General features: G+C 33.9%; 5 protein-coding genes across 7 annotated transcripts in view; 2 read left to right on the top strand and 3 right to left on the bottom strand.

Moving 5' to 3' along the window:
* Positions 1-470: 470 nt before the first annotated feature.
* Positions 471-2573, bottom strand: LOC108684570 (zinc metalloproteinase nas-4-like). Its single transcript, XM_018188959.1, has 4 exons — positions 2432-2573; positions 1445-1747; positions 788-936; positions 471-566 (listed from the first exon to the last, which is right to left on the bottom strand). The coding sequence occupies exons 1-4, from the start codon at positions 2571-2573 to the stop codon at positions 471-473; spliced, it is 690 nt and encodes a 229-aa protein (XP_018044448.1).
* Positions 2574-5533: 2960 nt separating this feature from the next.
* LOC108684595 (zinc metalloproteinase nas-4-like) lies at positions 5534-8381 on the bottom strand. Its single transcript, XM_018188991.1, has 4 exons — positions 8021-8381; positions 6781-7086; positions 5928-6064; positions 5534-5701 (listed from the first exon to the last, which is right to left on the bottom strand). Exons 1-4 carry the CDS (start codon positions 8379-8381, stop codon positions 5534-5536), a joined length of 972 nt encoding a protein of 323 aa, XP_018044480.1.
* A 4812-nt stretch (positions 8382-13193) lies between these two features.
* Positions 13194-16419, top strand: LOC108684612 (leucine-rich repeat-containing protein 47-like). Its single transcript, XM_018189030.1, has 4 exons — positions 13194-13873; positions 13991-14458; positions 14533-14860; positions 15268-16419. Exons 1-4 carry the CDS (start codon positions 13294-13296, stop codon positions 15470-15472), a joined length of 1581 nt encoding a protein of 526 aa, XP_018044519.1. The 5' UTR covers positions 13194-13293; the 3' UTR covers positions 15473-16419.
* Positions 15543-26902, top strand: part of LOC108684611 (putative uncharacterized protein DDB_G0277255) — a 28127-nt gene continuing 16767 nt past the window's right edge. The window contains exon 1 of one of the 3 annotated variants that reach the window (XM_018189027.1): positions 15543-16169. Coding sequence is in view for 2 of the 3 variants with exons in the window: in XM_018189026.1 (XP_018044515.1) it covers positions 24071-24445 (375 nt within the window). In the remaining variant the exon portion in view is untranslated. Of the gene's footprint in view, positions 16170-23834; positions 24446-26902 lie in introns of those variants that run through there. The other 2 variants (XM_018189026.1, XM_018189025.1) reach the window with 2 other exon arrangements.
* On the bottom strand, positions 16793-19941 carry LOC108684614 (CDP-diacylglycerol--inositol 3-phosphatidyltransferase). The gene is made up of 4 exons (XM_018189031.1): positions 19607-19941; positions 18830-19118; positions 18032-18195; positions 16793-17962 (listed from the first exon to the last, which is right to left on the bottom strand). Exons 1-4 carry the CDS (start codon positions 19650-19652, stop codon positions 17808-17810), a joined length of 654 nt encoding a protein of 217 aa, XP_018044520.1. The 5' UTR covers positions 19653-19941; the 3' UTR covers positions 16793-17807.

The raw sequence follows: 26902 nt of genomic DNA on the forward strand, positions 1-26902 counted from the left end.
TAAATATAATTTTTATCTTTAATCGATAAATGTAATTTTTTTTATATAAAATGATTGATAATAATTAAATTGTATGGTAATATATAAAATTGCAAAAATAAACAATATAAATAATAATTGTGTATTATCCACACCTCATGTACACAATAGAAATGTGCATAGAAAAAAGAACTATTAAATCAACCATAATATGTTCTTATACAGGATATCCTAAATTTAAATGTGAAAACTTTAGAAGTGTGTAGACTGTAGAAGATTGAACTAAGAAAGAAAGTCTTTTAAGATATGCTCGGTTTTGCTTCGTTTTGGAAAAAATCGCAAATAAGGACAAAACGCAGTTTTAATTTTTGTACTTATTTATTATACTTATTCATTCACACTTATTTATTCACATTATCATGACAGCAGCCATAATCTATTCATCAGTACGGATCTCTGATATAACAATTAAGCTTTTATTTTACTTGCAGTTATACTATACACACATTGCAGTTATACATTTTGTTAATTTTCTGATAGTCTGATTCGCTAAGTCTGTCTCTCTGACCGATTTTTGCTGACGGATTCTGAAAATTTCAATAATAAAATCATTAATGTCATTACAAAGATTGTTTTAACAAATAAACACACAATAGATACATATAATTCGATGCAGCGTGTAATTTGCAAGTATGTACAGGTTTTCCTTTTTTCTATATTAAATTGGCAAATCGATATCTCTCGAATTTATTTCTGTTTAATAATGTAACTAATAATAAACTCTATAGAGATTATTTATAAAAAAATAATTATCACTTACTTTGGGAATGATAGTTTTTATAATAGGGTTTTTGGCAAATGCGTAAGCTGAATAATGCATCACGCTGTTGTAATCATAAGGGATGTCGTAATCTTGGATGATATTTGGAGAAAGTTTGACAAAATTACGCGTGCTTGCTAGATACACAAAATAAAAATAGTTTATAATGTAGCTATGCAGAATATTTTCATTTAATTATTACAGCATTAGAATAAATTACATGTAATAATATTTATATAAACAGTTGTTTATTATTTTATTGTAAGCAATTAATATTGGATTGTCCGGAAAGTTCGTGTCTATATAATTTAACCTATATAATTTAATAAATGTATACTAAAATTTAAATCATCTGCGTTTCCTTCAACATCGGCACGAACTTTCCGGACAACCCAATAATTCTTAAACGACAGAAAATTCCTAGAAATTTTCATGAATCAATCTGTAAATAAATACAAAAAAAAATTTTCCAACTGGAAAGATGGCATACATTATTTTGATATACTACTATAAAATTAGTTAATATTAAATATCAATAAATAAAATAATACATTACATGTAATTTTTTAAATAATTTGAAATATTTATTCAAGAAAGTTATCTCTTATTTTAAATTTCTTATTGTTAAATTACGAATATACGCACATTCTTCAATATTATCCCAGTTGATAGTCACGTAATCATCTCGGTCATCTCTAGTATGCTCGTGCCAAAAGCCAGTAGCATGCATGATCTCATGTATTACAGTACCCTTTTTCGTTACACAACCAGGAATTTGTAAGTTTATTGATTGTTCACCACCAATCTTGCCAACGTAGCTCCAGCATCCAGTATTATAACTAACAAATTTGACGTAATCCTCTTCGTCTGTTCTCGGTCTAAGCTGGATACATGTATACTTTTCATACTCTTTTATTGCTTCATGTATAAGATTCAACTGTTCGTAATCTGCGATACAAAATTTATCAAATAAAAAAAATAATAAAATAATTTTGAACATGGTAAGAAGAAAAAAAAGAAAGACGTTTATCATTTCCAGATTATTTTTGTTAAAAATTTCGTTGAAATTTTTATTTATATTTTGTCATTGGCAATATCATAAAATAATTTAATAATGATAAATACATTATTACCTTATTTTATTTTAATATATTGCTAAGAATGGGAATAATAGATATTCTGAAAATAAATTAATGCTTGCAACATGTTATAATCCTGGATATTTTGAAATGTATTATTTTGAAATGTAATATATACATATAAGCTAAATTATCAAATATAAAAAAAAATTTTTTTTATCTTATTTTAAAAAATATTATAAATGTATATATTTTATAATATATACATTTTGTACATTTGAAATGAAAAAATAGATATAATATTTTTGTATAACTTATGTTCTTATAAAATATTGTATGCATAAAAGACTACATTGTACATAATTTAGTCATATGGAACTACAATTGCATACAATGCTTTTTATTTTATATTTTATTTATTGATAAATGATTTGAAAAGATTAATACTTGTTAAATTGGATCTCTCCCGTATAATTATTTCTAACACATTATGGAATAATTGGATTGATGAATAAACAAATTGATCGTTAGCATGAATTTTCAAAATACTTACCGAAATTACCCATGATTACGTAAGGAATAACGCCATTAGACCAACGAAGACTTTCATCTTTCACACCGTTTCGTGTGAGGCTTTTTGCAATCATGATGTCTCCTTCCAAATAGTTGCCCAATTCTTCAGGATTTATGTTCATATTTACGGTCCATTGTGATACTTTAACTCCTGTTTCGTTGTCCGGAATTATCAGGGCTTGTAAGGTATCTTCTACGTCAGAGATTGGAACCGCCGACACAAATGTTGTAAGAACGACAAGCATCCACGCTGACGGTAGACCTGACATGATTAACATTAAATCAGTAAGTTACTGATTTAACTGTATAATGACGACGAAAGCGAATGCGGTAATAGAGATTTATATCGTTTCCCTTTTTATATATTTTATCTCAAAAATTTTCTGTCCCTCCTATCTAATTTCAGATAGCCAATAAATATCGTACTAAAGATGCTATGATACAAACTTACTGACGCTTACGATCTTTCTTTGATTAACATGAATATTCAATTAAACGATCTTATCGTGTTAGTACTGTACATTTGATTCGATTTTGATTTTTGTAGATAGATCTTTGTCAACGAATATACATATAATATCTGTAAATGTTTGATATTTATGATGAGTGTAATTCACAGTTACATTTTTATCAAATTAAGGAGATTCTCGCATTACTTCCTAGTTCAATAGACAGTTTATTCATAATAATACATAAAATAATTAAAATAATGGAATAAAAAGATTATTAACAATATCTTATGTCATACATACATAATTATTGTTAATTTTATATGTTACTAAATATTTTCAAATGATGAAAATGAAAGATGCTTATTCGATGTATACGCATCGTCCATTTGATGTATACGCATATATTCTAGCTTTCTTCATTGAAAAATATAAATTTCTTGTAAACTATACGGTCAGTTTAAATGAAACTTTACGGGAACAAACTTAAGTGTTTACTTTATAATTATAACGATTTTTAAATTGCTTTCTTATACGTAATTATCTTAATTTAAAAGAGAATAACTACAGAATAAGATTATACCTTTAACTTGTAGTGTAAAATTCTATACATTTAGAATTAAATCTTCAAAATGATACGGTAAGAGTCAATGAAATTTTTTCTAGATATTATTGATATTATTTTATTATATTATTGTTTATATTTATTATATTATTGATATTATAACATTTATATTACATAGACTTGTCTTATATTTCATCAAACGTGAGAAGCTTCTTAATTATAATATTATAATATTATAAAATAAAAATTTGTATAGTAAACAGAAAGTACAACAACAGTTTCTAACATAAAAACAAAGAGTTAATTATATGTATGATAAAATAAATGCAAATTTTTAATATCTTTTTATTATAATGTTTTAAACAAGAGAAGTTTATTATTACAAGTGAATAAAATAAGTATGCGTTTAATTATGTTTGTATTATCTGAAACATTTAAAAAGTCGAACACGACATTAACATTATCTTTTCTCCAAAAATGATATCTTCATGATATTATTATCTTTGATATTATCTCAAATTTCTTGCTAGATTTATTTATAGAAATATAGATAAATATGAACACTTGAATGATTGCTATATTCATCTATATTTCAAATATTTATCAAAAACCCTTCTGGTATTACAATCGTACATGTGCAAGAAATCTGTGAAAATTGTAGCTATTTTGGACGCTCAGTTGTTGAACAAATCAAATATTGACGATTACCATAACAAAAATTTACAAATTGCGATTCAAATTAATTAACCCACCGTATTCATCAGATCTGATCCCTAACGACTTTTTCCTGTTTCCTAGGCTTAAATGCTCAGAGGACACTGATTTTCATTAAACGAAAACATTAAGTGCTTTTTATTTGATGACACAAGTCAACTCAAGTCGACACAAGTCGACATAAGCATCGTTCTATCCTTCTTGACATTCAGAGAGTGACAAAGAATAATACTTGAGTCGACTTGTATCATCAAATGGAAAGCACTTACTGATATCGACTGACACTCTCAAACAATAATTAACAAACAATAAAGCGATTTAAAATGGCTACAATTTTTACAAGTATCTTGCAAAACATGTACGATTGTAACAATTAAAATATTAATATATAAACTCCTCAAATTTAAAACAATAAATTAGTATAAAGACTAAAAGCCTTTATACAAATAAAATAATAAATTAAATCAAATTATAATAATTTAGTTCTTAATATTATCATGAAAGGTTCACGCTGATGGTTCAAAATTGAATCGAAACGTACATTTTAATCATACATAAATTTATTTATGTATGATCAAGGTTTTTTGTAATAATTTTAATTTAATTTGCCCACTGACTCACATAGCCTTTATACTAATTTAATGTAATACGATTGTAGTACTAAAATGATTTTGACGAATAATGTTATTTTCATGTTGAGGCTCAAAATTTTTCGAACGACCCTCGTATAACTTTTAATAAATATTTGAAATACAGATAAAGAAATATATCATTCGATATATTTCTTTATCTGTATTTGCTATATTTATCTATACTTTTACAAAAATAAATTTAGCAAATAATTTTGTTATTATACTCTAAAAATACGTTTAAAATAATATATCAATAATAAATATTTTATCGCTATATAGCTCATCTATTTGAATATATTTTATCAGTATGAATTACATAAAGTTTTTTTCTTTATCAATCGATAATGTTCAGTATGTTTTCTTTACTATTGCTCTTAAATTTTAATAATATTCCATTAATATTTGATTAACAAAGGAGGATTAAAAAATTCAGTAAGAAAGGATGATGCATTTATATATTGTAATATGTAACTTATAAGATAGGTACACATTCATTATCAATATTAAGATATATGATTATAATTATATTAACATATAATAATACTGTTTATACTAATTGTTCACATATTGTCTATAAAAAAAATAATCGTATCCTTTGCACATAAGACTAGATGCTCTTTTTTACGGAAAGATTCTTATTAGGTAATTAATTCTCTAATCAAACATTTATTTTTTTTTATTAACACGTGCGAAAACGTTGCTAAATCACCAGTATTCATTCATCAGTACTGATAGTCATTGATTATGCTAGTACGTTTGCCGCATCTGTACATCCTCCTAATTTTCAGAATGTCCTTCTTGCTGAAGCCCTGCCTCTGACCGAGCTTTATCTCGCTATTTCCTTGGAATATTCCGCCAATAATATCCAATATTCCACCGTTCAATTGTCTCTACGGATACATAGAAACATATAGATACGTATATAATATACAATACAACATAGTTTTCATGATTCGCAAACTCGCAAAATGTATTTTCTTTTTTATTAAACTGGCAAATTCAATAACTCTTGTCTGCATAAGCTCCGTCCATCAATCAAACTATTCATGTAATATAATTAATGATAAAGCATTGACACAGACAATACATATGACAATGTTTATAAGAATTGCCTACCTTGGGTACGATAGTTTTTAATTGATAGTTCTTGGAGAATGCTGTCGATGAGTAGTGCATCACGCTATCATAATCATAACCGACTCCAAAGGCATGGGTGATCTCCGGGGGAGCCTTATTAAAATTGTACGTGTGACCTACATGCATAACGCACGTGATAAAAACAGAATTTCATAAAAATAAAATTTTATGCAGAAGAGATAACCTCGGCTGGTTATTAGACCAATGACTGTAAAGTTGACTTTTTATGCGTAGCACATTGCGACAGCAAAATGTCATGAGATTCAAATTTTCGAAAACTGACTGAAAGTGCGTCACGAACAATTTTTAACCAATAATAGCATTTTGCTGTCGCAACGTGTTGTGTATAAAAAGTCAATTTAAAATTTTGAGATACAAGGAATATTTATCGCTCATATTTAATATTGAAAATATTAATAATAAGGCAATTCTCATTCTATAATCCAAGCAATAAAGTAACGTTTTAATGGCATCTTGCTGACATTAAAACGTCCATTAAAACGTTCTTACCATAAAGAACGATAGAAATTTCACAAATCATATATAAGTAAAAAATGCCAAATAAACAGCATATTATTTAAATTATTCTGTCAGTTATTACTGAATAATATTAAATACTATTAATATTAATATAAATAGACAAAACGATTTTCAATTTAGTTTCATTCATCAGAAACAATCAATTTTCAAGATTCTTTAGCTTTAAAAAATAATAGATAAGATATAAAAAACCAAAGCGACGCGAGAAAGTATGTCAAAAGAATGTTAGATCTCATGATTATATTTTCTTTTAGACAGTTTTATTGTTTGTGAGTGGGATACGAGTACACACCGTTCAAGATATTGTCCCACAAAATATCCACGTAATCGTCCCGCTCGTATCTGCTGTGTTCGTGCAAAAAGCCAACGGCGTGCATCAGCTCATGTATCACCGTGCCCTTCTGCGTCAGGCAACCGGGAACCTGAAGGTTTATGTCCTGCCGGCCACCGATCCTACCCACGCTGCTCCAGCATCCGGTGTTACCGGCTGTGATTCTGACGTAATCGCTTTCCTCTCCCGTGTACGGCTTAAATCTGATGCACGTGTACTTGTGATAGTCGTCCATTGCGTCGTATATAACTTTCTGCTGCTGAGCGTCTGTGATACGAATGAAAGGACAAAAATATAGCGGTCTTAAGTGATAAAGGAGAGAGCTTTCAAGAATTGCTCAGAAAGCTATTTAAATACTTAACCCAACACCAGCAAACACCAATTTAACTCTTGAAAATCACAAAAACATAAAAATGATTTTATTTTAATTCTTAACGTCAAATTTTGTAAACAGTCAAATTTTGTAACAAAAAATCATCATTTTGACTTTAAATGAGTTATCAAAAAGTAATGATCAAAATAAGTCACTTTGACTTTCTTTTAACTTAGTGTTTCTTGAAAAACGTTAATTACATTTTTTTTATATAGCTGTCATATATTATAATTATTGTTGAGTGAGAAATCATAAGTTATGTTAGTTATGATTGATTACTAAGTATAAAATACTTAATAATCAATCAATTCAAAAGTATTTAATTAAGAATCGATTTAATATAATGCAATATAATTAACTTAGTATACATAATGATTTTCCGATTTTTAAACTATACATGATGGGTCATTCATGTTCGAGATTAATTTTCATTACAAATATACGAAAATTATTAAGTTATTCTCACATATGCTTTAACATCTTTAGAAAATATTTGAAGATTGTGTATTTGAAAAAATTGTATATAATTAATTATTTGATACTCTTAGCTTTCGAATCGAAGAAAAGAAATGTTATACAAGACACGAATGATCCAATTGTGTACTAAAGATTAACTGGCGTTAGTTTTTAGCGTTAGTTTTTTCAGGAAATTATCTGAATGTTCGATTTCAATCTCGTACTCGACATTATCAAAGGAAATAATAAAATAACTTAGTAATAATAAATATGTTATGATTTTGACATGAGATACTGCAAAATGCGCAATTTCTAAAAAATAAGCAAAGGAAACTCTCGTGCATAGGGTGTCTGATTCTCGAAGTTACTCACTGAAATAAGGGCTAATTATAAAGGGAATGATGCCATTGGGCCACCGGGCAGAGACTGCTGCAAGCCCATTTCTTCCGATGTTCGACGGAAATAGGATATCTCCTTCCACGTATTCGCCCAACTCCTCCGGGTTTACATCCATATCCTCGCGCCACTGTGCTACCTTCGATCCAGTTTCATTGCTCGGATATCTGTAGAGTAAACTGCCAAAACTCTGCAGATGAGCAATCAATCCACCAGGACCGTCTATGGCGTTGTCGAAGATGTCCCGACGAAAGCTCGGCCACGCAAACGTCAACGATGTCACGATAAGAAGCATCCACACGAGGGTAACTAATAGTTCACACGGCATGATCGACATTCAATCGGATCAAATAAGAAGAATCACGGAATACAAAGTCTAGGTACTTTTAGATACCTTTACAGTCACGCGACAACAAGCGCGAATGATACGTAACCACTCGGGTCGTTCTCGTTTTTATATACGCCACAAAAAAATCTGTGCCCCACCCGCACGATGTACTCGCTGTAGGAAGTGATTCCGGAAATGATCGGGGTCATCCGTTGATAACCGTGGACTTTGGGTGATGGCAACCTCAGATTTACGCCTAGTATCTCTCTGATACCTCGAAGGTGCGATACCAAGATCTCGAGGCCGCTGTTATGAATCATTAATTCTCCCGACTTGGCTATTTTAGAGGAGGCCAAATTTTTAATTCTTTCGCAATTTCGATGACATATGGATCAATCGTTATTGATATTATAATCCAGAAAAGTTAATATTCTAATTTAGGAGATATTGAGAGGAAATGTTTTCTTGCTGATGCGAGAAGTGCAATTATTTCAATTTTAAAATACTTAGTAATCAATTCAAAAGTATTTAATTAAGAATCGAGCATCTTAAGAATTAAACATTTAAGAAAATTCTGTAAAATATAATATGAATCAAATATTAGTTATAAATAGGCTCATTACAAATGAATCTTTAATCTATAAATTGATGCCTTTTGGAGCCAAATACAGGATTACTGCGTAATAAGATTTATTAGTTCTAATGTTTTATACATAGGTTTCGATCCAGCTTCGGATCCTTTTCAATGTACTTAACTGAACTTATTGAGTTTCCTGATACACTGTATAAATGTAATCGATATCTCATTGTTAACATAATTAGAAAAAAATAAGTTTGACGAGAAATAATAATCTAATACATTAAAGTATCAGACACAGATTTATTAAATAAAGCATATGACTTTTTATTTGAAAATAACTGAGTTTTTCCTCTCTTCAATATCTCTGTTATTTGCTTTAACTCGTGATTTGTACTTTAGCTTAGCATTGTTTAGATGTATCGTAACGTCCATACAGATGACACGTATATTTTATAAACTTAACAAATATCATGTAAGTTTTTCAAATTAATAGTTGTTCACGACTTTAATGTATTAGATTATTATTTCTTGTCAGTACTGATTTTTTCTAATTATGTTAACAATGAGATATCGATTACATTTGTACAGTGCATCAGGAAACTCAATGAAGAATTTCGTTTAATGTGCATTAAAAAGGAAGCTGAATTCCGAAGCTGAATCGAAATGTATAAGACATTAGAATTAATAAACCTTATTACGCATCGACATCTTGTGTTCTAAAAGACATCATCTTATGAACTAAATTCATTCTGTAAAATATATTCTATATTTTTTATAAAAATTTTGGATATTGAGTTAAAACAATTTTAGAGAATAAATCTTGATTGGTGTCTCGGGGTATCTATATTTTATTTGCATATACCAAGGAATAAGAAATAAACAATTTTAGAAGGGCGAGATAATTTCACGGAAGTGAGGAAGCTCAGATTCCGTTTAAATGGTCATTGCCACTTGATGCGTCAAGTATACGTCTGCATAATAGGAGAACGGCATTATTAGCACATAGAACGGCGGGATTAATATCCCGGCACGAAGTTATTCACATGCAAATCTTGCCAGACAAACATTTGTCATCGAAGAACCTCGATGTATGACAGCGATTAAATAACCAAGGACAACATTTTTGTCATTCGTTTCGATATTATACTCACCATTATAATACACTTAAAATTCATTTAATTTAAGAAAAAAAACTTAAATAAAATGCTTGAGATATTTTAAATGTTTACAAAAAGTTACTTGTGAAGCATAGATGTGCAAAGTATTTCAAATGATTCACTAATGTAAAATGAACCCAAAAAGAACATTATTATAAAAATGTTGTAGAGAATGGGATCCTGGGAAAAAATGTTACAATTATATATAATTATATAAAAATTGACATGTTTTATATACAATTACGTAAAATTATATATAAAATATGTCCATATAACATTTTTTCTCGAGATTCGTCTGAACTTTCTGTTTATAAATTTATAAAACATTCTATTTCTCAATTTTCACAGGACAGAGCCTGTATTTGAAATAGTTTTATTTAAAACACAGTATTTGCAGTGCAAATATATTTTGTATTTTGTATTTTAGCGGAACACATAAAAATATTACATATTTTGTGTTTAAAATCGAAAGTTTTTGTATTTTATAATTCAAATAAGATTGATTGTCAATTTAAAATTCAAAATACAAAATACTTTTACAAACTTTTAATACTCTTATAAAATACGAAATACAATTGATCTTACAAACACTGTTTTCTATATAAAAGTATTTCAAATACATGCATGCTCAGATATGAGTCTTCATAAATTTTTTTAACTAGAACCCAAGAATTTTTTAAGAAATCCGATTAGATTTTGATTAGGGATTCAAAAAAAAGGGATTTCTAACATTCGTAAAATTTTTGTATAGGATACAGCGAAAAGAGACGTTGACACCGTTGGGTTTTTCCACACTCAAAGAATAGTAGGCAAAACTGTCGCTTTTTATAATCATTCGAGTGATTACAAATGGTAGCAACCAATTGCGAACCTATGAATATCGCAATGTTTAACTAGCGTACAGATAGCAAGAGGCTAAAAGCCGCATTACGAAAATTCTGTTGCGCGTTATCTAAAACCTGTTTGAAATGGCGTACTAGAACTAAATGTTAGAATTTAGGTCCCCCTTTCTATTATACAAGCAACACGATAATTTTTGGTTAAAAAGAAAATAAATCAATCCCGTCCGTGCACACCATTTACATACAGGTCTGTATTTTTGGGGTTGGCGTTTTTTATTACATTTAGAGAGAGAAAGACAAAAATATAAAACTAAAATTGTATAAACAAATCTACATGACAAAAATTAAATCAAAATTATATAAATAATTTTAGTATATTCTAATTAATATTAATATATATTAAAATATATTTTTATACAATCTTGAACTTCTTTTATGTGATTAGTGTTCAATAAAATATTTGTTAAAAAATATTTGTAAAATACTTATAAAAACTATAAATTATATAATTCATTAAACTGTATAATTCATCGTAATCTCTTTTTTTATGTATTATTAAATAATAAAGTTTAATTCTACTCACGTTAACAAACTAGTACATATTATTTGATTAATAATTAATGGTTAATTAATTGCTAAATTAATCACTAATTAACTTAGATCATCAAAATTGTCATGAAATTGAATTTCTCTCCCCACGTGTAAATAATAAAGAAATTAATGAATCCATCAATGTTAATAAAATAGTATTACCTGATAAATTAATTAGACAATTTATGCCCATTTCTATCAATGTAAATTATCTAATTTAATTTCAGTTTAATTTATTATTTTATGTATTTTTTTAATTCTTAGAATTAGACGAAGATAAAAAGTAAATTAAACTAAGATTTAAAGTTACATTGGTTGCGTTCTAGGAGACAAGAGGAAGTTTTTGCAATAACGTTGAATCCAGATACAAAGAACGCTTATCTTCTTCTTAACAACGAATTAAGAAAAGGATAACATGACTTCATCGTATCTGGATTCACGTTACTGCAAACTTACTCTCTACTATTTGCGCCATAAATGTAAACGTGGAGCTAATAACATGATAGCATTAACAAACTCCAAACGATCCTAACGTAGCGTTGGTAGGTTTAACATTCATCGAGATTAATGTAGAGGATTCTCAATCACCTATCAAACTGTTTTCTCTAATAATTTAAATTTTTAGAGTTTCGCGTTGGATATACGTAACATAAATTTTCGTAGTGAATAACAGAAGACAGAATGCAATCTCTCTATGATGCTGCCAGGTTGGAATAAATGTATTCTTGCTTATTGTAAGTATCATCTTTAATTTTTCGAAGTGTCTGTTGAGTTTAATTTGCATATTTGATTTCATCAAATGTGTAAAAGGTTGGAGATACCTTGTTAATAGCGATTTTTGCTTAGCGACAAGATCATCATAGATATTACAATTGAAATTGCATTTTATTATATTCACGAGAAAATTTAAAATTCACGTTACGTATACCCTCTACCTTAGCACAGAATTTATAGCAATATCGTTGCAAAATCTCTGCTGCAACTTTTGTGCAACTTTGTGCTATAGAGGACGGTACTTGCAGTGAATAACGCGATCTGAATTTTTGAGTATACAGAGAACTTATGAACTTATGGTTCAGGGAAAGTTTATAATCTGGTTAACGGTCTTGAAACAACATTCGATCGCGTATAATAACACAGTGTTGTTCACAGAGCTTGCAAACGTTACCAATAGACTACCTTGGGAGAAATATAGGGCTGCGTTCCATTTAATTTTGCTCGCAATGCTCGCAACCATTGTTTGTCCTTGTTTAACATTTGATAAATGATGAGGGTGAAATGATTCCACGAGCGTTGTGAGCGTTAAGTGGAACGCAGCCTAACGTTGATAATATCATGGTAGTGTGTTACATTGTGATGTAACACACTACCATTAATGACGTCAAGATCGTGTTTGTTAGCGCTATTTGTAGCTCCGCGAATAGCTTGTAGCTGTTGTGATAAATAGCGCGAAAAACGTCTTCTCGAACGCACCCATTGAATATAAGATAGAAATGGACATTAGACAGCCAGAATTCTTCGAATTTGTATATTTGAAAAAATTGAAGGAACAATCGAGGTTTGAATTTGAACGAGATTCGATTAATCGATTAAGTTCAGTCGAGTTTAGCCGACCGATGATGCAAATCAACTCGCATTACATCATGAGCCAACCTATCTACAAGATTTAAATAACCTCGAAACATTCCTTGTCTGTTTACATCGCGGTTGTACGAAAGTGAATAAAATTGTGAACAAGAGGAATCGTCACAATGACATGGGAGGCCGTGAAACAAGCGGCCGAGAAAAACAGGCACGAGTTGGTGCTATCGGGCACGTCGGTGTCCCAACTGATCAAAAACACGCACGGCCTGGATAAGAACTTGTTTAACCTTCACAATTTGAATTATCTCAGTATAACGTATACATGTCTCCAGGAAGTGCCAGATGAAATCGAGAAGCTGATAAATCTTACGACCTTGGTGCTGCACTCGAATGAGATCGTCACTTTACCGTGTGCGATAGCTAAACTGGTCAAGTTGAAGGTGCTCGATTGCTCGAGGAACAAGTTGACCTCTCTCCCGAGGGAACTCGGTGATCATCCCTATTTAAGCACAATCAATCTTGCCTCGAATTGTCTACGAGACATACCGTCGCTAACTTTGTGCACGAAATTAAGCATCCTAGATCTATCAAACAATCAGCTTAAGGCCTTTCCCGACGTTTGTCATACAGAACTCATACATTTGTCCGAGATTCACGTTAATGGCAATTATATAACGGAAATTCCAATTACTATAAACCGACTGCAGGGATTGAAGATCTTAAATATAGCGGATAATTCAATTTCTGGTAATACAATTTTATTTCCATACCATATGTATGTTCCTTGTTGAATTACGTCCTTAAATAGTTTTAAGTATCATTAAACATTCAAAGATAAATAATACATAATTGTGTAACACGCAGTTGTACCAAGTGAATTAGCAGATTGTAGTAAACTGAAGGAGGTATATCTGCAAGAGAATAAATTGTCAGATAGGAGGCTAACAAAATTAATTAATCAATGCTCCATGAAGCAAATACTGGATTACGTCAAGTCGCACTGCCCAAGAAATGAATTGTCCACGACAGAAAATAATACATCGAAGAAAGGAAAGAGGGGTCAGAAAGTCTCTGAAAATGAAAATGTAATCGATAACTTGACGCATAAATTAAAAGTCTTGAAAATATTGGACGACACACCAGTGATAAAAATTACAGAACATGTAAAAAGTATCAGGCCTTATATAGCTGCGTGTATCGTGAAAAATATAAGCTTCACAGAGGAAAATTTCAAAAAATTTATTCAGCTGCAAACAAGATTACACGATGGAATATGCGAGAAAAGGAATGCAGCTACAATAGCGACTCATGATTTGAAACTCATTGTACCTGGTAGATATCGAGTATTTAATAAGAGTATTATTTGTGCATTAATATTTTATTAAAACATACTTTGTTACTTGTAGGAGATCTCACATATACGGCGGAGGTGCCTACAGAATTGAAAATAAAGCCTCTAATGTACAACAAGATATACACAGGCGCGGATCTGTTCCAGAAGTTGCAGATGGAAGCTGAGGCTCTACGTAAAGAGAAGAAACGAAATGTGTATTCTGGAATACACAAGTATTTATATCTGCTGGAAGGCAAACCTTTATTTCCATGTCTGTTGGACCAATCGCAGCAGGTTATTTCATTTCCACCCATCACAAACAGTGACATAACGAAAATGTCTGTAGCTACCCAAGAGATGCTTGTGGAAGTAACTAGTGCTATATCATACACAATTTGCAGGTGAGATTTTAATATATATGTAATATTAAATGATATATCTCAATCCTTTTTAACTGTAAATTCCAAAATATATGTAATAGGTAATAAGTTATAAGCTAAGATATCAACTAGTTATATACTCATTTCTAACGATGTAGGTTAATTTCAATTTAATTTACTCTTTATTTTTTTTAATTCGTAGTACCAGAAAAAGACAGAGTTACTTGAATTAAGATTAAAATTAATCTACCCTAGTATTTTATTGATGATAGCTTTGCTAAATTGGAAATATTTTGGATCAATATTAAGTCAAGCTTAAGTTGAGCTAATATTTAACCAGTATTAGATGAAACAGGTTAAGTCTAACTACAAATTAAACGCCTAAAAAAGAGATCAATTTTCTAATAACATCTGTACTCTTTTCCCAGGAATGTGTTGGATCAATTTCTGAAGGAATTGATAATCTCGGGTCTTGTCGATTCCTTAGAACCGAAAGATACAAATAACAAGTATAACAACTTGACGGTTCAACAAGTCAAAGTTGTCGACACCCAAGGAAACCTAAAGTTGGTATATCCTTCAAGAGCAGATTTGAATTTTAGCGAACAGCTTGTCGTTGTATTACGAGACTAAGGGGAAACATGGAGAGCAGAGTTGAATTTTGCTCAACCTCAAATTCAATCGGTTTAAAATTTAAAGTTTTTTTTTGTAAAAAGAGAGAAAGAAGAAAAAGAGAGAAATATAGAAGTTTCTTATTTTCGATTCGCTCGTCATTCGAAAACTCGACGTGAGATTTTATTAGACGGAGAGTAATTAGTTTTTTTTTAACGTATTTGTCGCGAGAGACGTCGAGATCGCGTGACGAAGCATAACGAAGTAATCACGATGGGCGCGTTCGGCTCGCTTTATCACGTCGATTAGAAACGTTCGGTGACAGGAAGCGGCGGTTATCCGCAGATTTGAATGGTCGCGAAGGGACATCGACCGGCGCAACGGTAGCTGGCCAACGGCGGCGATGGTGGCGCTACCGTCTCGCTGTCGAATCGCGCCGTCTCGACGAGCGCCGGTACTTTGGATCCTCGTCTGTTTTTATAAATATTGTACTTTGCTACGCGTGTCGCGTTCGAAACTCCTGACGTTCGTTGACCGACATCCTCCGCTGTGTTCCCGCGGGTTGTACGTCACGACGATCACCCTTCATGGTCCCGGCGATAAGAAGAAGGTTCTCTGACAAAGGTTGGCTAAATTTCCTTGATATGCGCGAGTGTTTGAAGTGATAATATGGCGCCGAAATTATGACTGATCACGTCGGGGGAGCGAGGAGTTTGAGGTTAGTACATTCGTTTCCACCTTCTTGTCCGGAGTCATCCGCTGTGTCATTGCGGTCGAATTTCCTTTTGCTCTCCAGTTCATTTCTCCTCGTGCCATACGTGGACATGCGGCTCGTTAAACGTATCGCGCGCCTATGAAACTATCCGTCACGTTTTATAATTAACGTTGTTTTTATGGGCAGATGCCTCAATTACGGTATAATCACACGCGTCATTGTCCTCGCGGTGACATCGTCGCCAGGCTCTCCCAATACGAAACGAGCGATGATACGAAATATGCCAATTATTCCTTGTAACATATTCCACACGATCCCTTATTCTTTCTTTTACAGTGCTTTACAAATGGAGAATATTTTTCTCTTATCACGTTTGATGCATTAATAATATATCTTTTATTCTGAGTTTGTATTTTACAAACAATTATATTTATATTTAATTGAAAAGATGCTACTATGCTTATAGTGTTTTTTTTTCAATATTTTATTTTTGTTTACCATATGTTGTAAATTGAACAGAACTGATGTATGCATAATGTTCATACAATTACAGGTTCTCCTATATATACTGATTTTGATATTTATAAAATTCAGTGCAATAAACTTAAGCAAAAAAAATCATGTTAAAATCATGTTTTATTCAACATATTGCGATACATCGAAATCATTTTTCCTATATGAAAGAATGTGTTACACGAGGAATATGTTATCCTCTAAACTGTCTACTGGAAAAATATAAAAAAATATAAGGAATATTGATGCACAGGAATCTGTAATTTCTACATATCCGAAATCTTGAAAGAACATTAATAACTTACTCTTCTAGTGTATAATAAATGCTATAAACGATATGCTACAAAAGATTGTGTCTAGGTTCACAATCTTATTTTAAGAGATCCTAAGTTGAAAAGCCGTAAGAAATTGACCAATCACAGTCGATTATTTTTCTCATATTCAATTATGATTAATCAATTTCTTGGTTTAAGGCTTTATGGCTTATGGCCTTGCTCTTTAGCAGATTATGAAAACATGATTGCGTTTAGCAGAAAAACCAGTTTGATAATTATAAAATTCTTTAACGATTGGTTTATGCATTTATAATGAGGAACTAAAGGCAAGATCAATCATATTAAAAAATTTTACAGCAGTTGTAAAACTATTTTTCTGCTGAACGCAGCCTATGAAACTATGCCATATTAGTAACGAAATATTTTGGTCTTTGTCACTATTAGTGCTTTAAAAATAAATTCCTCTCCTTTTTCGTAAAAGTATACATTTCACATATATCCTAAGAGAGTTTGGCCATTTTCTTCAGATTATTTTTAAAGAATAATATTTCCTACATCAACTAATAGGCCTATTCTGTAACTTTTGACGAGTGTTGTTATCATTAAGCTTTTTACCGTATATTATATCTGGGACAATATAAGTGATAACGACATTCATTTGAGTTTACAAGATAGATCTATAAGTTAAATAGAGACATCTTTTGACCACGCATTTTTAAACACGTTCTTTCTGCTTCTTAAAAATATATATATGGAAGTATATAAACATGCGTGTATCAATTTATAGAATAGGAAGATCGTAGATCACATTCAACTTGACTAGCAAATAATGCGTTGAGAGAGCGAGAGATTCTTAATTCATTTTAAGCCGCTCCTGGCGTTCTTTCACGTCAATGATGCTGAGATTGATGCATGCCACGTATCCATGTAATAGAGAGATAGCGGCTTTGACAAGTGCTATCGGGAAGGTCAAGTGCACGATTAAATTGTACAGACTCATACCGGCAACTGTAAGATAAAACGTTATTATACGTTCTCACATTTGAGAAAGAAATATGGTATTGCAATATTACTTACAAATTGGTCCTGGGGTAAAATGCAGGAGGTATAGACCAGCGTAGAATGCTTCGTTGCCAGCGCACATGAAGAATAGTACCATGCGATTTGTGTAGTACAGTCTCATGATCGGATTCTCGGACATATCGACAAATTTGTGACTGGTTTTTCCTTGCAGAAGAGTCCTGATGTATTTTGATAAGGCAATTATTACATTCCTTTACTAGTTTACGTCGCATACATTATTATATATATGCAGTGCTATCTCAGGCGTAATAAGAACAAACTGCATTTCTATGATATATTGTCACTATTAAAAGAGTGAAATAATTTGAAGAAGAGTTCCGATAATAGGAATACTAACTTGAAGGCATATCACTTTTCTTTAAAATATCAAGTTAAAAGATTTGTTCTTTATTCTTGCACTAAACTACTACAATTCTCTTTCTCGCTTTCAAATATCAAACAAACTTATCTCACTTTAAAAAGTGTACACTAGTTCTCAGCAATAAAAGATGTCTGAAGAGAGCTGATAGTTGAAGAGAGATATGTTCAATTGTTTCCAACAAAGCACAGAAAATAAGATCAATGCACAGTCTATACCTATGCCTATGAGTGCTGTTTAAGATTTGTAATTTTGTACAATGGCTTAACCTATCAGTATTCATACCTGTTAACTTCTTTTTTTTTTTAAATAAAGATAAGAAAAAGAAGATAAAAAGCGTGAATGCTGATGTATGTCAAACCAATGTCTAGAATTACAAACCTTGGACAAGACTGATGTATTACAATCTAAATGTATTATATGTTATTTCTTACGTGTGCAAATATATCCAGTGGCAGGATATGTCGATAGCCATGCTCACTCGAAACCAGAAGGTATAGGGTTCGTAGAATTGGCACAACGTAGCCATGAGACACATCGTGCCGATTCTATCCGTCAGTTGATCCAAGATCGCACCAAACTTGGTGCTCTGATTGTAATACCTGGCCGCATGGCCGTCTACCGCGTCCAGCAACGAGCTAACCACGTAACACCATGATGCAATGACGTAGTTGGTGGACATAAAGTAGAAGGAAATCAATGCCAGAATCACTCTGCCGATACCTGTTGAAATGCATAATTATATTTTCTGCTGTTATCATGTTTGGCACATAAACATGACTAATTACTGTTTTATCATTATAATCAATTGGAAAATAATTCAAAATTTATGCTTCTAGATGCTGAAAATAGAAATTGCTTTGAAAGAATACAAGGAAAATTTATTATTGATTGGCCGATATAAATGTTATATAAAACAATAGCGGCGTTGACTCAATCAATAAAGGCAACCTTAAAAATGTCGAACGGCCACATGATTTGTAATCTTATACGATCGTCTCATCGACTGAATTACTTGGAATTACACGGAACGATTCGTCGAAGGAAAATCCGATTTTCCAGCCACCTGAGTCTCATTCAATTAAATCTTGGCGGGCATCGATACCTGCCCAGTCTTACTGCGTATTACAAATATAAAAATGGTTCCACATCACGCAGCATCGTCAGTGTGATTATCTCACAAGGAAAATATCTCGAGATTAGGTATTTACCGATGATATTTGGCACAAAGAGAAAGATATTCTCTGACTTGGTCATTTCGGCGTACTCCAGCGTAGACTCTTCTCACAGGAATATCTATCTACGAGATAATGACTCTTATCTAGAACTGCCGGTTCGTGTCAGGGATTATCTCGATGTCGACTCGCGTATCTGCAGACACTTCACTCGGACCGTGATAGATCGTGAATGCACGGACGATTTTCCTCTCTCTGTCTCCGTATCGCGAGCGTTACGTCGTGTCGTCCGGATGCAGCTGGCACTGCTAGCAGCCGACAGCAACGGGAACAAAGTGTCGGCATCAAGCGGTATCGTATTCGTGCGACTTCGAGATGTATCGACCTGCGGTGACGCGTACTGCACCGGTCATCAAAAGTCCATGGCCGTGACTAACTTTGCACGCGCCACGCGCACTTTTGCCTGTATTCGACTTGAGGTTTGTTTTTTATTGCCTCATTGTGAACTAGAATTTACCTCCTTGCTTTTGCCAAATGTATAATTGTATATCAAACCTATTTTATTTTAAAAAGAGTATGTTATATATATTATGGTTCAGATCTATAAAAAACAGATCTTTAATATTTGAAAAAATCATCATTGCCCTGCATTCTCTATACTTCGAATGATTCGACAAAATGATTAAGTTATCAAGTAATTTAATGATATCGATTTATCTTCTTATTTTTACCAAATGTATATCAAACGTATACTTATTCTACTTTAAAGGGTTATACATTATAGTTATACATTATAGTTATATAAAAAACTTTAATATTTGAAAAATGCAAGTCATATCATTGCTTTGGATTTTCTATACTTGGAGTGATTCGACAAAATGATTAAATTCATATTAAGTATTTTAATGATATGAGTATATAAATATTTTTATAACATCAAGTTTTAATTAATTAGTTGAAAATTAATAAAATATAGAATATATAAATATAATGATAATTAATATAATTTCTTATTATTTGACATGGAAAGAGATCAAAGAATGACGAATTAAATAAATAGTAATTTTGCCGAAACAATTCTGCAAGTTAATCATTGATTACATCGGAATTCAATATTATACTGTATTAAATCTCTAAATTTTTTAAACTGTTCTATATAGTTCTTATTAATGTCTATTTCTACCAATTCAATGTAATTACTTTAATATCGTTTAATTAATGTCTTTTTCTAATTTTTAGAAAATTCTTATAAAATGATAATTAGTAGATCTGCCTTTAATGTCAGTTTTTACCAATGTAGATTACTCTCCTTTAATCTCAGTTCAATTTCTTCTTAATTTTTTCTAATTCTTAGAACAAGAAAAATATGAAGATTTAGATTTAAATCGAGGTTAAAGTTGAACATTGCATTGTTAGAAAATGCTTCCTTTACGTATAAATAAAACTCGTGATTGAATGAAATTAAGAATGATTTAACTGAAAATTAAATTACAATGTATAGTTACTTAAATGTAATAAATGTGTACATTAAATTTATGAAAAATGCAATACATTAAATTTCATGTAATGTCATGAAATTAATTTCAAATTGCGTAACTTAAAAGTATATTAAGTTTCATGAAATTTTTAAAAGTGTGGAAAAAATAGACAAAGAAAGAATAAGAAATTAAATTCGTCGGTTCCATTTCCTTGTAAAGTTTCTTTGATAAAAACGAAAAAACGAGGTATTAAGTAGCACCCAGGGCGCTACGTGAAGCGGACACGCGGTTGCACATCAAACGACGTTTTCGGAGGCCAGAGCGGCTGGTCCGCCGTCGTTCCTCTGCGCAAAAGCGGGGATTTCGCATGTATAGTGTCGCGACGAGAAAGTGTAAAGTCCATTGTAAAGCGACGGTCCGCCCTCGGCTTCCCCCGGTGATAATCGTTCGCGCGCGTGCGGACGGCGTCGCTCGGCGGAGGGTGTCCGTAAGCTCCCTCAGGGTGGACTGTCTCGCCCTCGAATCGGTTCCGCGCGTCATCGTGCGTTTCTCGCGGTTCATAAAATCGTAGCTCTGCGATCGTAGTTCTGCAACGGCCGTGAATCTCATTGACAAACATTCGTCGTGGTTACCGCGCGCGTCGTCATCATCCTCGTCGTTATTCGATTCGAAGCCAATCCTCCGTTTCGCGTTTCGCTCGAAGCATCGCGGAGAAGCCAGTCGCTTCCCTCCCCCCCTCCCCCCCCCAGAAAAAGGCAATGTCGCGCGATCGATAACCCGGCGCCCGATCTCGGGGAGACCCAGTTGACGCGACCAGTTGGCGCACCGTTGCTCCGCACGGAATTAAATCGACTCTACCCGTGTATTCCTCCTTTCATCTGTTTCTCCCTCGATCCGCGCGACGATCCCGTCTGCGATCCATCGTGCCGAGAAAGAGAAAAAGAGAGCGAGCTAACGGTATCTACTATGCCGACAATATCCGCGCAGTGAGACCGTCCGTCGTGTCGCGCTGACGAATCGCGACGTCACACGCCGGGCGGCGATGACGAATTCCCTCGCCGTCCTCGCCGAGCCTCTTGGACCTCTTGGACCTCTCGGTACGCGTGGCCGAAGGAAATAGGCTACGCGACGCGCGCGAGGATTGAGATTCGCGCGTGTGCACTAGTGTGTACGCACTTGCGTTGCGTGTGTGTGTGTGTGGGACGCGCGCGCCAGGGAGCGTCGTAGAGACGCGCCTGGTGTGCGTAAGCATTTTCTCCACGAGACATCCTTCCTGCGAATGGACTCTTTCTCACGCCGTTCCGTCGCGCACGTATGTACGCGCGGACGGACGGAGCGAAACGCGTGCGTGGTGCGTGCGTGTATTCGCGTTGCCCCTGCGCAGCGGCGGCGGCCATTTTGAATCGATGAGTGCTCGCCGCGGCGGCGATTATCAACATCGCCGCGTCGTAACGCCAAAATTGGACGGTTCTCCGTGTCGCGCTGTATCGCCGTTCCTCGACGACGTCGCGCCTATCCACGACTCTCCTCGTCGTTCGAGAAGCTTCGCCGGGTCTTCGTGTTCGCGCGACGACGCGCCGTCACTGTCATTGTCATCATCACCATCACCGTCGTCGTCGTCGACGTTGTATTTAGAAATGGTACTGTCCAACCGAGCTTTCTACTTTCGAGAGGAAACGCCGACGAGAGCGGCAGCAACACCGAATGGGCCCCGACCGTTCTCAGAAAATCTATACTTTTGAGAAGCTGGACCCCCTCGTCGCTCGACGTTGCCAGAAGAAAAAGAGTGTGGAGGACGAGGAGGTGGTGAACAAGAAGAGGAGGAAGAGGAGGAGGAGGAGAAGGCGAGAAACGGCACGCGGTCGAATCCACCCGTTGGCGACGCGTCGATCGTTCAAATTTGACATGTGACCGCCAGAGTGGTGTCGCGTTTACGTAAGTTGTCTCCCGAACGGACGCTTCGCAAAGGAATCGCTGATTCTGAGTGATGTAAGAATTTTCCTTTCTCGCGTTCACCTTCGGCTTCAACGACGAGGAAGGAAAAAAAAAATCGCCAAACACCGTTTCGCCAGCTCGCCGTATGCGATCGATGACGTCGCGACGGACAGCTGTGTCGCCGCGCCAGTTGACAGCTCGCTCGACTCGGGGCTAACCTCAAATTCGCGCGAGGTCGGCCGTCAAACGACGCGTCCTCGACGTCGGGCGCATCTATCGACGGAGCTGCGCGAATCGGAGTGTCATTCAGTCTCCTGGACGAAAAATGCGATACGAGACTCCGCGAGGAATCTCGTAGTTGGATTCTCTAGGAGGATCAATCGCCGCGAGGAACTCACCGGGGCCATCTTTCTCCGTCAGGTGCGCGCGCGTGTGCGGAATCGAGTGCGAGGATTTCGCGGAAACTCCGCACCGCGTTGCACCGAGGAATCGTGCGCGCGTGTTAAATCCCGGAGTAGCCTCCCGGAAATCATCTTCGATCCAAGTTCCTTTCTGGATTTCGTTTGTTTCCCGTTCAAGGACCTCTCTCTTTCTCTCTCTCTCTCTTTCTCTCTCTCTCTCTCTCTCTCTCTCTCTCTCTTTCTCTCTCTCGTTCTTTTCTAGTCTGAATATTTTTTAGAGGATTATGACTCTTTCCAACTGAATCCAAAAATTGACAGCTAATCCTTATTTCGGTCAACACTTGGATTAGCTGATTCTTTTCTAAGTCGCGGTTGTCTCTATTCAAAAAGGTACAAAGAGAAGGAAAACTGAATAAAATAAATTCGATTAAACTATTAGAAAGCTTAGCGATCTACGTAAGTCTGCATTGGTGAAACAATCCTTGAATTCGACCTCGACGTCGTCGTCTAAGCGTGCTTCGCGCTCGTCTAACCGCGAGAATACAGCGTCTTCTTTGGCCATTGTATTTCCGAACGCAGCGTCTTCAATGCGGTACGGATCGTTGATCGGTACGCGAATAGTCCTTTCGCGGCTTCATGACCCTTGAAGGATAAAGAGAAAAGAGGAGAGAGATGACGAGGGAGCCATGAGCACGGCGGACACCGCGCTGTCAATCTCGATCAAGATGGCCCCAGGGCCGGAACATCGTCAGGAACCGGTAGCTCCTGACAAAATCGCTGAAAGCGACCGTGCCGCCGACGCCGCCGTCGCTGCCGTCGCTGCCGCCGCTGCTGCCGATGTAGTTATCGATATAGAGACCGTCAACGCCGTATCGACGTCCGGTAGCAGCAACAGCAACAATAATAACGACGACAATAATAACGTCGCCGTTGCCGCCGTCGCCGTCATCGCCGCAGAGCAAAGTTCGAACATCGAGATTGCTCCGGCTAATTTTGCCGCTGGCGCCGCCGATTCGATCAGCCAAAGCTCACCGCTGAACAGCGGCGCCGACAGCAAACAGGTGAGCATCGCAGCGGCGACCGCGTCGAGAAAACGTCGATTCTCCCTCCTTTCTTCGATTCGTAATAGACTTTCTACAATAAGTCATAAGAAATTGATCAATCATAATCGATTATTTTTCTCACATCGATTACGATTGATTAATTACTTAAGCTTCAGACTTAAAACTTGGATAATGACTTATTGTAGAAAGCCTTTAAGGAGCACAGATTTTGCATTACGCATAAAGCATAAAGCGTGAGAAAATCAATCAGTAAAAGTCTTTTATTTCATGGAAAGGAAAAGAAATGAAGGACTTTGATTGGTTCGTTTTCTAAGAGAATTTTTATAATATATGCCATTATAGGCTTTCTACAATAAGACATTAAAGCTTCAAGTCTTAAGTAATCGTAAGAAATTGACCAATCACAGTCAAATGTGAAAAGAATAATTGACTATGATTGGTCAATTTTTTACAGTTTAACACTTAAAGCTTGGATAGCTTATTGTAGAAAATCCGTTAATAATCAATCAAAAGTCAGAAGCTAGAAATTGACCAATCACAATTGAATATGAGAAGAATACTCGATTATGATTGGTCAATTTTTAGCTTTTGACTTCTGATTTATTATTAATGGCTTATTGTAGAAAGCCTCTTACGCATTATGCGTTCTGTGTTATGCAAAATAACGACAAATACAACAAGCACACAGGAGCTTTAAAATTGTGGTATTAAAGATCTGAGATATCACTTTTCACCATTTGCATCAGCATAACAATATGAAGATGGAAACATAAAAAGAGGAAATTTTTATCATAAAAATAATAGAAAAATTTTTCATTTTTTTCGTGTTTTTACTTTAGAGTTACATGATTGCCAGCTTAAGAATCAATCACGTAACTTTTTCCTTAACTAAAAAAATGAAAATTTTTATGAATATATGTATGTAGATATACATACGAAAAATTTTCACTTTTCACGTTTCCGCTTTAGAGATGAAAGTTATTAAGAAATTATGATTGACTGATCTCACTAGAAAGGCATTTACGTTGTTTCGAAATAAAATTCGTCACGAGAAAACAATGCATTGATTATACTCGATCATTCGCTCCAATTTCTCCTTCTCTTCTCATTTTTAAATATGAAAGAATTGAATGCGATCTATATATATATATATATATATACGAGTTCTGATGAAACCATTAGGCGTTTGATTTGTGAAGTTCTGATGGTGATATTGAATTTTCTCTCTGGAAAACGATTTTATTTCCTTTTGTGTCATTGATGTTAATAATTATTTACTTACATCAGTTAAATTGGATTCTGTTGCTAGCATATTCTTTTCATTCTTCTAAAATAGAATTCCGAGAAAGAGAGTACCGATATTGTAATGCGATAGAAACGAATTTATTTTAAAATAATGCGCAAAGATTTCACACGCTATATTTATCTCCCCTTATTTTAACGTATGTCCTTCCCGAAATTCACAAATTACGGAAGGTTAGAGGTCATCTATTTTTTCTGATTTTGTTAAGGTTAATGTACAATTGAATTAAAGTTAAAATACTGGAAATAGGAACAAAAAATATATTTTATCAGAAATCGTGTATACTGTGCTTTTTATTATGCATTAGGCTTAAAACTCATCGCATGAAAAAAAGTGACATAATTTGCATAAACATAAGATAAAAGCCGAAAAAATCTTTGTATAACGCATATAAGTAAATCAATCAGTCTTCTATTTCATGTAAAGGAAGGAAATAAAAGACTTCGATTGATTCATTTTTATGCATTATACAATATAAATTATGCAAAACTCCGTGTTCCTGCATTAAAGCCATTGGATTAATGAGCATTTCATGTGAATCAATATGATGCCTTTATGCCGGATGCTCATTGGTTGAACGACCAGTTTGTGCTATGCTTATGAAATCTCTAAATTTCTTGAAGTGAAATTTCATTCCAAAAGAGTGAAAATACTGTCACTTTTGAAAAAGAGTGAAAATATTTGCATTTTTGAAATGAGATTTACTCCAAAAGAAATCTCTGCGCTCCTTTTTTGAAGCGAATCTCACTACAAAAATGTGAAATCTTATTTCAAAATAAGTGAAAATCTACTATTCTTATTTAAGAGTATAAATGTTTTTACTCTTTTCCAATGGCAGTAAGTTTGACTCTTTTGAAGTGAGATTTAATTTTAAGAAATTTAGAGAACAGCTTATGTCATTTTGTGTATTAAAAGTTTTCTACAAGCGGGATAATTTGAAAATGTTGAAATAGTATTAAAAAATTGAGGTCTCCATAGTGTATTCAATTAAACATACAAAATATACATTATTGGTGCAATAGAGTATATTTTGTATGTTAAAATTTCTGATAATCCAAATTGTCCCGCTTTATCCGAAGCCATTAATGATAAATCAGAAGCTAGAAATTATCAAGTCATAGTCGAGTATTCTTCTCGAACAATATATATAT

This window comes from Atta colombica, unplaced genomic scaffold (genome assembly GCF_001594045.1).
Source record: "Atta colombica isolate Treedump-2 unplaced genomic scaffold, Acol1.0 scaffold136, whole genome shotgun sequence".
Taxonomy (NCBI): domain Eukaryota; kingdom Metazoa; phylum Arthropoda; class Insecta; order Hymenoptera; family Formicidae; genus Atta; species Atta colombica.